Source organism: Camelina sativa, chromosome 11 (assembly GCF_000633955.1).
Source record: "Camelina sativa cultivar DH55 chromosome 11, Cs, whole genome shotgun sequence".
Classification (NCBI taxonomy): Eukaryota; Viridiplantae; Streptophyta; class Magnoliopsida; order Brassicales; family Brassicaceae; genus Camelina; species Camelina sativa.
The window spans coordinates 15,342,390-15,355,609 of record NC_025695.1 but is presented as its reverse complement, the minus strand read 5'-3'; the positions used below and the strand labels follow the sequence as shown (position 1 = coordinate 15,355,609).

The window sequence follows — 13,220 nt, the reverse complement described above, 5'->3', positions numbered from 1 at the left end:
CCCCCCCCCCCCCCAAATCGAAACCCTAACTCGTAATGGCAGAACGGAATCATGTAAATTGAATCAAAACCCTAAATTTCAACGAGAGGAAGGGGATGATAATAATAAAGAATAAAAAGCATAAACTTACGTTTTCCTTGGAACTTTTCCTGGCAAGGAAGTGTTCTTGAAGAGAGCAACGAGTCTGCGCCTTTAAGTAAGAAGGAGTGCTCATACCTGCATCCATATTATCACCAAACACACACAGCAAAGAAGACAAACAAAAACAATCCAAACAAACAGCAAAGACACAATAGCGATGATGATATAATACGAAAAAACGGATTAAAATCAGACAAAGACGAATCAAACAAAAGCCTGCAGAGAGAGACGGAATCGTAAGTAAATTCAATCAAGATCACGCGAGAGAGAGAGATGAGTTCCGTCGCTGAAGAATGTGAGAGAGGGCAGAGCAGATTAGATTCTGATTGAGACGGTGTGGTTCGAGATTTGGGGATTTTATAAAGCCAGTCAATTTAGGGTTTTTAATTGGAAACTCTGTAACGGCTTTATTTTGGAGAGAGACGTTCAGACCCCTTCAAGACTATTTCAAAACAATTTAGAACAATACTTGGGTTCACCCCTAGTATTGTTTACCCCCGCTAATGTTAACCAATAAAAACATGTCACTAAGACTAAATTTAAACCATATATTGAATTAAAAAAATAAAATAAAAACTGTTTTGACGTCGTTAACGTCGTTGACGTCTCCCATCTTTTACATTTTTTTTTCTCGGCCCCCTGTCTTATATATATATTATACAATAGTTTTAGGCTATTATTACTGATTAGGGTTTTTGTTCATCTTTAATCGGTAGGTCTACTTCATCAATACTTTTTTTTTTTTGGTTAAACTTTGGATACTTTCTCTTTTTATTCTTTATTGGGTTCTTCGTAACAAACGCTAATCAGAAGTTTTTCACAAATTTACAGAGGAAGACAGAGATAATATCAATTTAGACATCTAGAAGAAGGAAAACTTCAGTGTTATACAAACATCAACTTGTCAGGTGAAGTTACGCAGATTCTCTTTTTTGTTTTGGGTGCCAATATGAAGTAGTTTCAGATTCTCTTATCATTATTAAACTAATATATTTTTAAAAATTAGTGGTGAAAAATAGAGGTATTGTAATCGATACATATGTGTGAGTTTCTATATTAAAATATTTATGGATTATGTTTTTCAGGTCATCTTTTTCTCTGTTGTGTGTTGATCCGGATATATTGAAGTCTGGATTTGGTGGATGTTAACAAAGACGTACTAATTCCGCAAGGTAAGACGTAAACATCAATTAAAAGAGTTTTTTTTCTAAGTATATTTACTAGGAGATATATGTTCGAGATATATGGTGCATCAAAAGCTGAATTTTTTTTCTATAAATTAAAATATATATTAAATTTTACAATTTTTTTTTTTGAGACAGTTTTCGTTTGTAAATTTATAAAATAAACTGTGAGGAAATAAAACATAATTATTTATCAACCCTCAAAATTTTAATTTTACCAATCCGCCCATATGTAACATTTAATCAAATTTTTTTAATAGATTGAGTAACATATATTTGTTTAAAAAAAAATCAAATCACAACATATGCATAAAATACATATTTATTAATCATATGTATTATATGATAATTTAAAATAATTTGTTAATAAGATCAAATAAAAATGTTAAGAAATTCATAAAATTGAAAACTTAACAAAACCTTCTAAATAAAATAATTTTAAATAAATAATATGGTATAATATCAAATCTTAGTTTTTAAGGTTGATTAGTTAACAATTTTTGAAAATAATAATTATTTTTGGAAATAATAATTAAAAACTTAACAAAACCTTCTAAATAAAATAATTTTAAATAAATAATATGGTATAATATCAAATCTTAGTTTTTAAGGTTGATTAGTTAACAATTTTTAAAAATAAGAATAATTATTTAAAAGATTTTCTTAGTTTACAATTTTCTTAGATTTTCTTAGTTTACAATTTTCTTTGTTTACAATTTAAGATTTTCTTAGTTTACAATTTAATTTACAGTTTTTTTACCCTTAATAAGAAATTTTACAAAGTGGTTTTTCAAATAATAGTACATATATAGTAATATTAAATGGTTAATGCAGATTAATTGCAATGGAGAATAGTTATATAAGTGAAGATTTTTCCCCCAAGGAAGATTATGATTCAATAAGTGTAGACACCGCTTCAGTTAGTGAATCTGTAGAAAAAGAAGATAACATAGCCAACAATGAGAATTATGTCCAAACTGAAGAGGTTGTTGTTCTAGAAGCAAACAAAGAAAGTGAGCTGAAAGATGAACTATGTATTGGCATGGAGTTTAGCTCTGATGAGACTGCTCATACAACTTACCAAAAGTATGGAGGCAGTCATGGTTTTGACGTAAGGAAACAACGAAGGACGATAAAAAAAGAGAAGGTAGTAAGGCTTCGTTATGTTTGCTCAAAGGAGGGGTATAGGAAAGAAACTAATGACGAAAAATCTTATTCACAACCAATCACACGCTGTGGTTGTAATGCTCATATGACGTGCTACCTACAGAAGAACGAAAGATATAAGATTGTGTCTTTTGAGGAGAACCATAACCATGATTTAGTGAGGACACCTATGAAGCATTTGTTAAGGGGCAATCGTGCATTATCTATCTCTAAAAAAAAACATGCTGATGATGCTGAGATGTCAGGAATTTCAGCAAAAGCAACTGTTGAAATGATGAGTAGAGAAGTTGGGGGACGAGAAAATCTGGGGTTTTTGGCGAAAGACTATCAAAATTACATATACCGAAAGCGAATGGCAAAAATGGAAAAGGGAGATGTTGGAGCAGTTTTGGAATACTTTCGGAAAAAAAGAGGGTAATTCATCATTCTTTTATTCAATGCAGCTTGATGAAGATGATATGATCACTAATATCTTTTGGGCAGATGATCGGTCTATAAGTGATTACAATCTTTTTGGAGATGTTGTTTGCTTCGACACAACTTATAAGACTAACGAGTATGATAGACCCTTTGCTCCATTTGTCGGAGTTAATCATCACAAGCAAACTGTAGTGTTTGGTGCTGCTCTTTTATATGATGAAACTATTGAGTCATATAGGTGGCTTTTCGAGACTTTTCTTGGAGCAATGTCTGGAAAACAACCAAAAACAATTCTGACTGATCAATGTGCAGCAATGGCGAATGCAATAGTGAAGGTATTTCCTGAAACAAAACATAGGTTATGTGTTTGGCATATTTATCAGAATGCTGCAAAGAAGTTGAGTCATGTATTTCATGGAGCAGAACAATTTGCCATGGACTTTAGTAAGTGTGTATATGACCATGAGGAAGAACAAGATTGGTTATTGGCATGGAGTGATATGCTCGAGAAGCATAAATTGACGGAGGATAAATGGTTGAAGAATTTGTTTGAGCTCAAAGAAAAATGGGCAATGGTATATGGACGTCATACTTTTACAGCAGATATGGTGAGCACACAACGTAGTGAAAGTATGAATAATATATTGAAAAAATATTTGAAGCGTAGTTATAACTTGTTGTGCTTCTTTGGACACTATGAGAGAGTGTTGGAGGATCGAAGATACAAGGAATTGATTGCTGACTTCAATATGATGCATACCTCGCCGGTATTATGTGCTAATGTAGAAATGTTGCAACATGCACAGGAAGTGTATACGCCTGAAGTTTTTAGCTTGTTCCAGAGGCAATATATAGTTATCGGTGATTATGTTGCTACAAAAGTCAGTAAGTCTGAGATGGTGTATGAATACAAAGTATCTTATCGTGGTGTGGCACGAGAGCATTTGGTTAATTATGATGCTATAAGCCAAACAATACATTGTGGTTGCATGAAGTTTTCTTTTGCTGGGATCTTATGTCGTCATGCATTGAAAGTGCTGGACAAGAAAAATGTTAGAAGAATTCCATCTACATACATTCTAACTCGATGGAGCAAAGAGGCAAAAACACGAAGAATATCTTATTATCATCCGAAGACATTTGATGAAAGAGAGAAGCAATCGATTGGAAGGCGATACAGCCATATATGTCGTACTTTCCGTGAAATTGCATCTGTTGCTGCTGATCATATAGAGTTGACGTTGTGCGCAAATGAAGATGCCATTCAATTGCTTAGAAAATTGGAGGAAAAGAAAAAAGAACTTGTGAAAGCTAATGCATGGATGCCCCAAAGCTCAGATGTTGGACTTGTGGAAGAAGAAGAAGAAGTAGAAGACAAGGAAGTTCCAAATGCACGTGGAATAAAAAGAAAAGCTTCTGTTGGACGACCAAAGAACCAAAAAGTTGGTCCCCATGGTCGATACTTGAATGTTCTTGAAGTAAAAAATCCACGTACATCAAAATCATTAAGTAATGATACAACAAAAAAAAAGTTATCATTTCAGGTATTTGATATATATTTTTTCTTTTTAATATAAATATATATATATATATATTCACTTATTAATATAATTACATATATATTCACTTATTAATATAAATATAAATATATATATATATATGTATATATTAACATTTAATAAAATGATAAATGCTATAGGACACTACTCTTACTCCAGATACTCAATTATCTGTTACTACCACTAGTCCGACCTTACATCATGAGTCATTTATCTCACAAGTGTTCAAGGTAAACAATTCATTTTTACTATTTCTATGTTCTTAAATTATTTGTCATTTTTATTATTAATTTGAAGTCTTATATTTTGTAGGAATATGACAAGAGTTATGGTGGTCCATCTTAATGCTATGCTATACCACTTCTTTTTTCCCAAAATCATATAAAGCTAGATCACTTTTCATTTTTCCTTTATGAAATCACATTTTTGCAAAAGTACATTAGTATTATTTTATTCTAGAATGATCTTCTTTTTATTATTTTCTTTCAAATGCGCTTTTTTTGGCTTAGGCGTACATGTTTATACTGACAAGAAAAAAAAAATTGTTGGATCGTAGAGATGAGTAACGTCCAAAATCTGTGTTCATAATGATTAATGAACAATACTTGTAAATACAAAATCTTCATTTAAATATTTGTAAAAACTAAAAGACAGGGGGCCAAGAAAAAAAAATGTAAAAGATGGGAGACATCAACGACGTTAACGACATCAAACAAAATAATACAGCTTTTGTTTTTTTTTAATTCAATATATGGTTTAAATTTAGTCTTAGGTGGCATGTTTTTATTGGTTAACATTAGAGGGGTGAACCCAAGTATTGTTCAACAATTTATTAAATTTTAAATTTAGAATTATATATTCTAAAATCATTTGCATATATATGGTAAATAACAAAATTAAAAATTATTTTAAAAGAAGAAAATAATGAATAGGGCTAAAACTTTATAAATATTAAATATATATAACTGTGAGTTTAAAAAATACAACTATCAAAATAAAAACTTAGAATAAAAAATAATATAGTATTAAGACTCAATTCTAATTAAAAAATCAAATAAAAAGTCATAATGAATCAAGACAACTCTACTTATAATTTTTATGTATTTTGAAGTATAAGATATTGCATGAAAAATTATTGTAAAAAGTAAAAAGCATCATAACAGTTATTGATATTTATATTACTCATAAACAAATATTACGAGGAAGTGATCCTAAGTGAGAATATCAAACGAACGATTGTAATAAGTAAATGCAATTTCTGATAAAATAATTTAAAAAATAAAATAAATTTCAAACAGTGAGTTCTAAACACTGTATCCGGAATACCTCACAACTTGGGACGCATCTACACGCACTATCGGATGGAACATAGATCATATTGGAAGCTTCTACAACTGCTTCCTCCAACTTTCCCTTTCTTGCTAATGTGTCGATATACATCTTGAGATGCTAGATTGGAGGTTCCATCAAAAGATTTTTGAAGACCTTACCTAATACGTAGTGTGCAAGCTTTGTCTCTCCAGAATGAGAACAAGCCACCATAATGTTCTAGTAGGTAGCACATGTCTTTATTAAAATGGATTAATAATTTTATATGAAATATTGATTAATAATTTTATTTGAAATATTGATTAATAATTTTATTTGAAATATGGATTAATAATTATCAAAAGATTTTGCTGACATGGATTAATAATTTTATTTGAAATATCTTTTTCTTTTGAAAATGCCAAAATAACAGTGTCACAATCGTATTAGTCAATATATTTTGTTAAGAGACATAGAAAAAAATTATTTTTATTATTCATTCATTTATTTTTCAAAATTCTCCTTCGTCCTCTCTCAAATTCTTTCATTCTTTATCTTAGAAAAAAGAGTAGATATGGTTTTAATCTCTTCTTATCTTTGTTATTCTATAAACCCATGATTTTGAAACCTCCTTCTCATTTTTTATTTTGAGAAACAATAGTGATAATAACGTACAGTAACACCTTGATAATTAAATAATTACTAAAATTGATAAATTTATCCATTTCCAAGTTTGACCAATGTAGTTTTAAACACAATTCAATAGAAAAAGATAAAGAATTTTGTTTTTGAAAACCTTATAGAAATATATGATACCGTCAATATTATAAATGAATAATTATATAAAATTATCAGTATATGTATATATATAAAAGAAAATTTAGTGATATGATTTTTGTGTTGATGTTGTTTCTTAAATTTACATTAGTTTTTCCTGAAATCCATTTCTAAATTTTGTAAAAATTTTGGTGTTCTTTTCAAGACATCATAACTGTTGGTTTTCTTGATTATAAAAAGTATTGATTACAATGATTTAAAATTTCTTTTAAAATATACTCCCTCATATTCGTTGAAGGTTTTTTGCACACAAATTTAGAATACTTATAATTTTGATTTTAGCTTTCATTAATAAAATTTCTAAATTTTTAATTGGTCAAAACAGTAAAACAGTTTAACTACCAAACATCTACATTGAAAAACGATAAAAATAAAATTTAAAACGAAAAATTATTATAATTTCCAATTGGTCAAAATATTATTAAACATCTACATTGAAAAAATAAAATGTAAATTATTATAAAATGAAATTTTAATTATAGAACAACAACTAATAAAATATAAAGAGAATATATTTTAAACAAAAATACTAAATTATGAACACTTCTTTATAATTTTATCGATAAATTAATAAAATTTTATGGTTCCAATAAATTAATACCTTTACTATAGTATATGACACTGGATTTTATTCTTGTATGCTACCTTAATGTTTGGTCAGTTTTTTCTCTTTTTTTTTTTTGTCGACCAAACGACTCACACTCACTTGTTGTATCTTATTTTATTCTAATAAATGTTTTCAATGTCAAATTTACATTAGAAGTGTAAGAATAAATTAATCTTCTGCAATAATACATGAAGAGCAAATTTACAAAAAAAAATGAGAGAGAGGCGATTTCTTCCTTCGTATCGTTTCATATTCTCGTCTTACCCCTTCTTTTCTGTGAGCGGTTGTTGCCGGTTATCGGCCGTTTTTCAGGGATAGATAACGGTTATACCTAACATAAATGTCCCTTCCCGAAATCTATATAAACCCTACGATGTTCTCTGTAGCCATCAGGTTGATCAGAGTGAAAATAATCCTTTTTCTTTGTTCATTTTGATTATGGCGGACAAGCTCCCACGACAAATGCAAGAGATTGCTCTAGGAATTGTGGATGCAAAAATCAGCCTCCCTGTTGACTTGGGTGAAGAAGCAATCCAAGAGACTCGCTTTAGTCTAATCGTGAAGCCAGTCAATCTTCATAAGAAAAACCTTCGTGCTCTGCTTACCACTCTGCCCAAACTCTGGGGCATTGCTGACGACGTTACAGGGCGGATTCTAGAGAATAAGAAAATCCAGTTCTTATTCCAATCGGAGGAATCCATGACGGTGATTGTAAGGCGGGGACCTTGGTCTTTTAATGATTGGATGTGTGTGACGCAAGTATGGAACCCGGCGCACAATGATAATAATCTTAAAACAATTCCGTTTTGGGTCCAGATTCGCGGAATTCCAGTCCATTTTCTTACTCTCTGAATGGTCACATACATTGGCGAATCATTGGGCCAATTCCTGGAAACAGACTTCGGTGGTGACGGAGCAGTTATGGTTGATTATGTTCGAGTCCATCTACTGTGGAACATTGAGACTCCAATTCGTTTCCAGCGTCAATTCCAGTTTGGAGACAAGACTTGCATCTTGAAGTTCCGTTACGAAAAACTTCGTAATTTCTACTCTGTATGTGGAATGCTGACCCATGATGTCTCCAACTGTCCCTTTGGCAATAATCTTCCTCCACCGCCACTAGAAGAGGATGATGATGATCCCGACTACAATCCAGAAGGTGATAACGACCACTATCCTGAGGCACTGGAACCGATTCGCCAAATAAGCCCGGCGTCAACTGAAGCAGAGGGTAACACCAATGTCTCCAAGAAAAGGAAAACAGAGGCCTCGACTTCGACTGCACATACTGAATTCCCTCTGATCTACTGTGACATGCGTCAAACTCGCGATATGGAGGATACCCAACAATGCTATGCGAAGCGAAATAACCGTCAGTCCGAAGTTCTAGAGGTTCGCAATTGGTTTCTGGTTCCAATGGATGCAACTGAGCAAGCAACAGGGAGAGGAACTCCGACTAACCCAAATACCAACGGTGGAGGTACGGTGGGCCATAAGCCATCAGAGCCGCCATTAATACAGCCTTTTGGAACTGCCGAGGCTTGAAAGGGTGTAACAACCCGTCCCGTGGACCCCACTACCCTCTGCTATCCGCCCTCATCGACCCCAAGCTGGTCCTGCAGGACATTGATCCTAACCCGTCACCGTGAAATGGAACGCACATCCAAATCCACCAGTAGGTTATTGGTGCGCCAGGCGTTCCTCGAACCCTGGTCTCCACTCTTTAACAACCCTCCCACAGGACAAGCTGTCACCAATTGATCAGAGTTCCTGGTAGTTCGACGCCTAAAAGGGATTAAGGCAACTTATTCCCCGGACATACTCTTTCTGGTTGAAACGAAGAATCCCGATGATGTCATCCGCGATGTGGTTGCTCAGTTAGATTATGATTATGTAAAGTGTGTATCTCCGTTGGGTATTGGGGGTGGTCTAGCTTTACTTTGGAAAAAGACAATATCTGTATGCTTTTATGATGTTGAAGAGAGAATCATCGATTGCAAAATCATTAATAAAGAAGTTTCTTTTTACTTCTCCTGTGTTTATGGTCATCCAATTCGTAAGCTACGACATATTCTTTGGGAAAGATTACAACGAACTGCAGCTAATAGGCAAGGTCCATGGTTGATGTGTGGTGATTTCAATGAAATCTTACATAAGAATGAGAAAAGAGGTGGAAGAGTAAGAGAGAATTGAAGCTTAACAGACTTCACGAACATGGCTAATATATGTAAAGTCTCTGGCCTTCCTTCCCAAGGGAATAACATGACCTGGGCGGGGAAGAGACGGAAGCTTACGGTACAATGTTGGCTTGACCGAGCCATGGCAAATGACTAGTGGAAAGCTACTTATCCAGCTTCTGAAATTGTTTACCTTGAAATGGTAGAATCTGATCATCGTCCAGCCGTCATTAAGATACGACGAACTACTGAGACAAGTATTAAACCTTTTCAGTTTGATACACGACTGTGTACTAACCCTGATATTGAAAGTTTAGTCGAACAGAGCTGGAATGGTATAGACACACAACATCTTTCCTTATATGAGAGAATTAAGCATTGTAGAAGAGACTTATCTGCCTGGAAAAGGAACAATGGTACAAACTCGGCTATCAGGATAAAAGAGTTAGTTAAAGAGATTGATGTGGCATTGCTCTGTTTCCCTTGATCAAATCCATGAACTACGACGCTCTTTAGCAAATGCATATAGAGATGAAGAAAAGTTCTAGCACCTGAAGAGTAGGAACTTATGGTTAAATCATGGGGATTGTAATACCCGATTCTTCCATGCAACAACAAAAAATAGAATTGCATGCAACCGCTTAACTTCAATCCAAGACTCACATGGTACCTTGATTTATGGGAATAAGGATATAGCTGCAGAAGCAATAGCCTACTTCAGTGAGCTTTTCTCAAGTAGTAATGGTGCTGCTACCTCTACTTCCCTCCGTAATATACAGACTGTCGTAACATATGAGATGAATACTGCCTTATTAGTAGAGATTACATCAAAGGAAATTAAAACTGCATTGTTCTCTATTGGTGGAACTAGAGCTCCCGGCCCTGACAGACTCAATGCTGCATTTTATCAACACTATTGGCATATTGTAGGCCCAACTATCATTCATGAAGTTCAAAATTTTTTTCTTACTGGCGAGATGCATGTAGACTGGAACCACACCAACCTGTGTCTCATTCCCAAGATTCTGGAGCCAATAACGATGAAAGACTTCCGCCCAATAAGCCTATGTAATGTTACCTACAAGATCATATCCAAAATCTTAAATAAGAGATTGAGGAACGTCTTATCTGGTGTTGTCTCAGAGAGCCAAGCAGCCTTTATCCCAGGATGCTACATCACTGATAATGTTATGATCGCTCATGAAGTGCTCCATTCTTTGAAAGTCCGTAAACGTTGTGCTAACTCCTACATGGCAGTGAAAACAGACATCAGCAAGGCATATGATCGCATTAAATGGACATTTCTCGAAGACGTGTTGATTAAGAAAGGTTTTGCTCACCAATGGATAATTGCATGTGTATGCTCTGTTTCTTTCTCTATCCTGATTAATGGAAGTCCCTACGGTTCATTCAAGCCAAGTCGGGGATTACGTCAAGGAGACCTGTTATCTCCATCTTTGTTCATTCTCTGTGCTGATGTTCTAAGCTCCTTAACGACACATGCTACACGGACTGGGAGAATCCAAGGAATTCAAATAAGCAATTGAGGACCAAGAGTTTCCCATCTCTTATTTGCTGACGACTCCTTATTTTTTATTAAGGCGGATCACCATAACAGTGTCAACCTACTCAAAATATTCAATGAATATGGGGAAGCCTCCGGACAGATAATCTATTTCGACAAGTCATCGATAACATTTGAAGCAGAGTCTACCATCATAAAAGGGAGCGTATTAAACAAACATTGCATATACCAAATATTGGAGGTGGTGGCAAATATCTTGGATTACCAGAGCAATTTGGAAGGAAGAAGAAAGAAATGATGCAATATATACACACTCAGGTCCAGAACCGTATTGATGGATGGCAAAACAAATTCCTATCACCGGTGGGTAAAGAAGTTCTAATCAAGGTTGTAGCATACGCTATGCCGGTCTACTCGATGAATTGCTTCCAGCTTCCTACTGAATTATGCTCAGAGCTAGATAGATTGATAGCAAATTTTTGTTGGGGGTCTACACGAGATAAATGGAAACTATCATGGGTAGCTTGGAAAAAACTAACAACCTCAAAAGACACAGGTGGACTTAGCTTTCGAGATTTCAAACTCTTTAACCAAGCACTTCTTGCTAACCATGTTTGGAAAATCATGAAGAGGCCAAATAGTCTGGTCTATCTTTTGCTAAAAGCAAGATATTTCAAAGATGGGAACTTTTTCTCCGCAACAAAGGGACACAAACCATATATATGGCTGGAATTCCATTCGGTTTGGACGAGACCTTCTGGCTACCGATGTTCAATTTCAAATAGGAGATGGGAAGAACACCAAACTGGGAATTGACCCTTGGCCTCCAACTACACCTCCCAGACCGCCTAGATTGGTTAATGAGAATGATATGGAGAAGAGTATTAAGCTCTTAATCCACAAATCTTCTCCACAGTGGGATGATAGGGCGTTACAAAGAATTATTGACCCCAGGGATCATCATTTGATACATAAAATTTTTCTACCTCACACACCAATAGCAGATGATTATCTCCGGAGTTGCACTAAAAACGGACAGTACACTGTCAAATCAGGATACTGGAAGACGTTATCCTTGGCAAGGGACGACAACACACCAAAAGCTCTGTTGGCTACTAACCCTGTGATGGCTAAAGGAATATGGAAATTAGATATAACGCTAAAGCTCAAGCACTTCCTATGGCGTATAGCTTCTAGATTACTTGGAGTAGCGGATAACTTAAGAAGAAGGAACATACTAGTCCACCCGTTTTGCTCCCGATGCTGTGTTAAACTGGAAACGAGTGAGCATATTCTATTTTCATGTTCTCATATTATTCCAATATGGCGAGCAGCTGGTATACCAATGCATGTTCTTGATAAGAAAAACCTAGCGTTAGAACATAAACTTCAGTATCTGATCCACCTCCATGGAGACACCAATCTTTCAAAGATTAACCAAACACTCCCGTTCTGGTTAATGTGGCACATATGGAAAAGCCGAAACGCTTTGGTATTCAACAGGAAATCAACTGATCAAGAGGCTACGGTAACACATGCGAAGCTTGATACAGAAGAATGGCTGAATGATAAAACTCCTCCAGTGAATCTGATTCCTACAAGGCAACAAAACCAACCCCAATGCCAAAAATGGAAGCCACCTGACCATGGGTGGGTGAAATGCAACTATGACGTCTCTCATCATGAATGAGACCGTGCCTCTGGCTTAGGTTGGATAATTCGGAACTCCTCAGGAATCTTTTTAGAAGGAGGAATGAGCAAATTTCAAGGACATGCTACAATAGAAGAAGTCGAATGCATGACACTATTATGGGCAATACAATCAACATGGACACTGGGATTTCGAAATGTGGAGTTCACTGGGGATAATTATAATGTCATCCGATTCATCAGGAAACGCAAGCACTCCAAGATTACAACACTATATCAATATGTTAAGGCAATATTGTCCAGTTTTTGACTCCATCAAATTTACATTTAATCGAAGAGAGCAGAATGTATGCACAAATCTTTTAGCAAAATCGGCGACGGTTAATAGTAATCCATATATGGTGTATTCTTCATGTCCAAATTTCTTGTCTACTGCTATAAACAATGATATTAATTTTGGCTCTTAATAAAGCTATTGGAAGGAAAAAAAATAAAAATAAATGTTTTCAATGTCGTTAACGGTTTGATATTCAGTTAGAATCTAAATTTCTTTGGATATTACTGTCACATGTCAACAATTTCGGTCCGCATTATATTGGTCCATTTGTCGTTATGTTAACATTTTACTGTGACACAATGTATGGT

The 13,220-nt window shown here is 34.5% G+C and overlaps 1 protein-coding gene and 1 pseudogene across 1 annotated transcript; one reads left to right on the top strand and one right to left on the bottom strand.

The window, feature by feature from the left end:
• LOC104723460 overlaps nt 1-540 on the bottom strand; it is a 2,915-nt pseudogene extending 2,375 nt beyond the window's left edge.
• LOC104727999 (protein FAR1-RELATED SEQUENCE 5-like) lies at nt 2,170-4,816 on the top strand. The gene is made up of 4 exons (XM_010447044.1): nt 2,170-2,877; nt 2,936-4,390; nt 4,612-4,701; nt 4,784-4,816. The coding sequence occupies exons 1-4, from the start codon at nt 2,170-2,172 to the stop codon at nt 4,814-4,816; spliced, it is 2,286 nt and encodes a 761-aa protein (XP_010445346.1).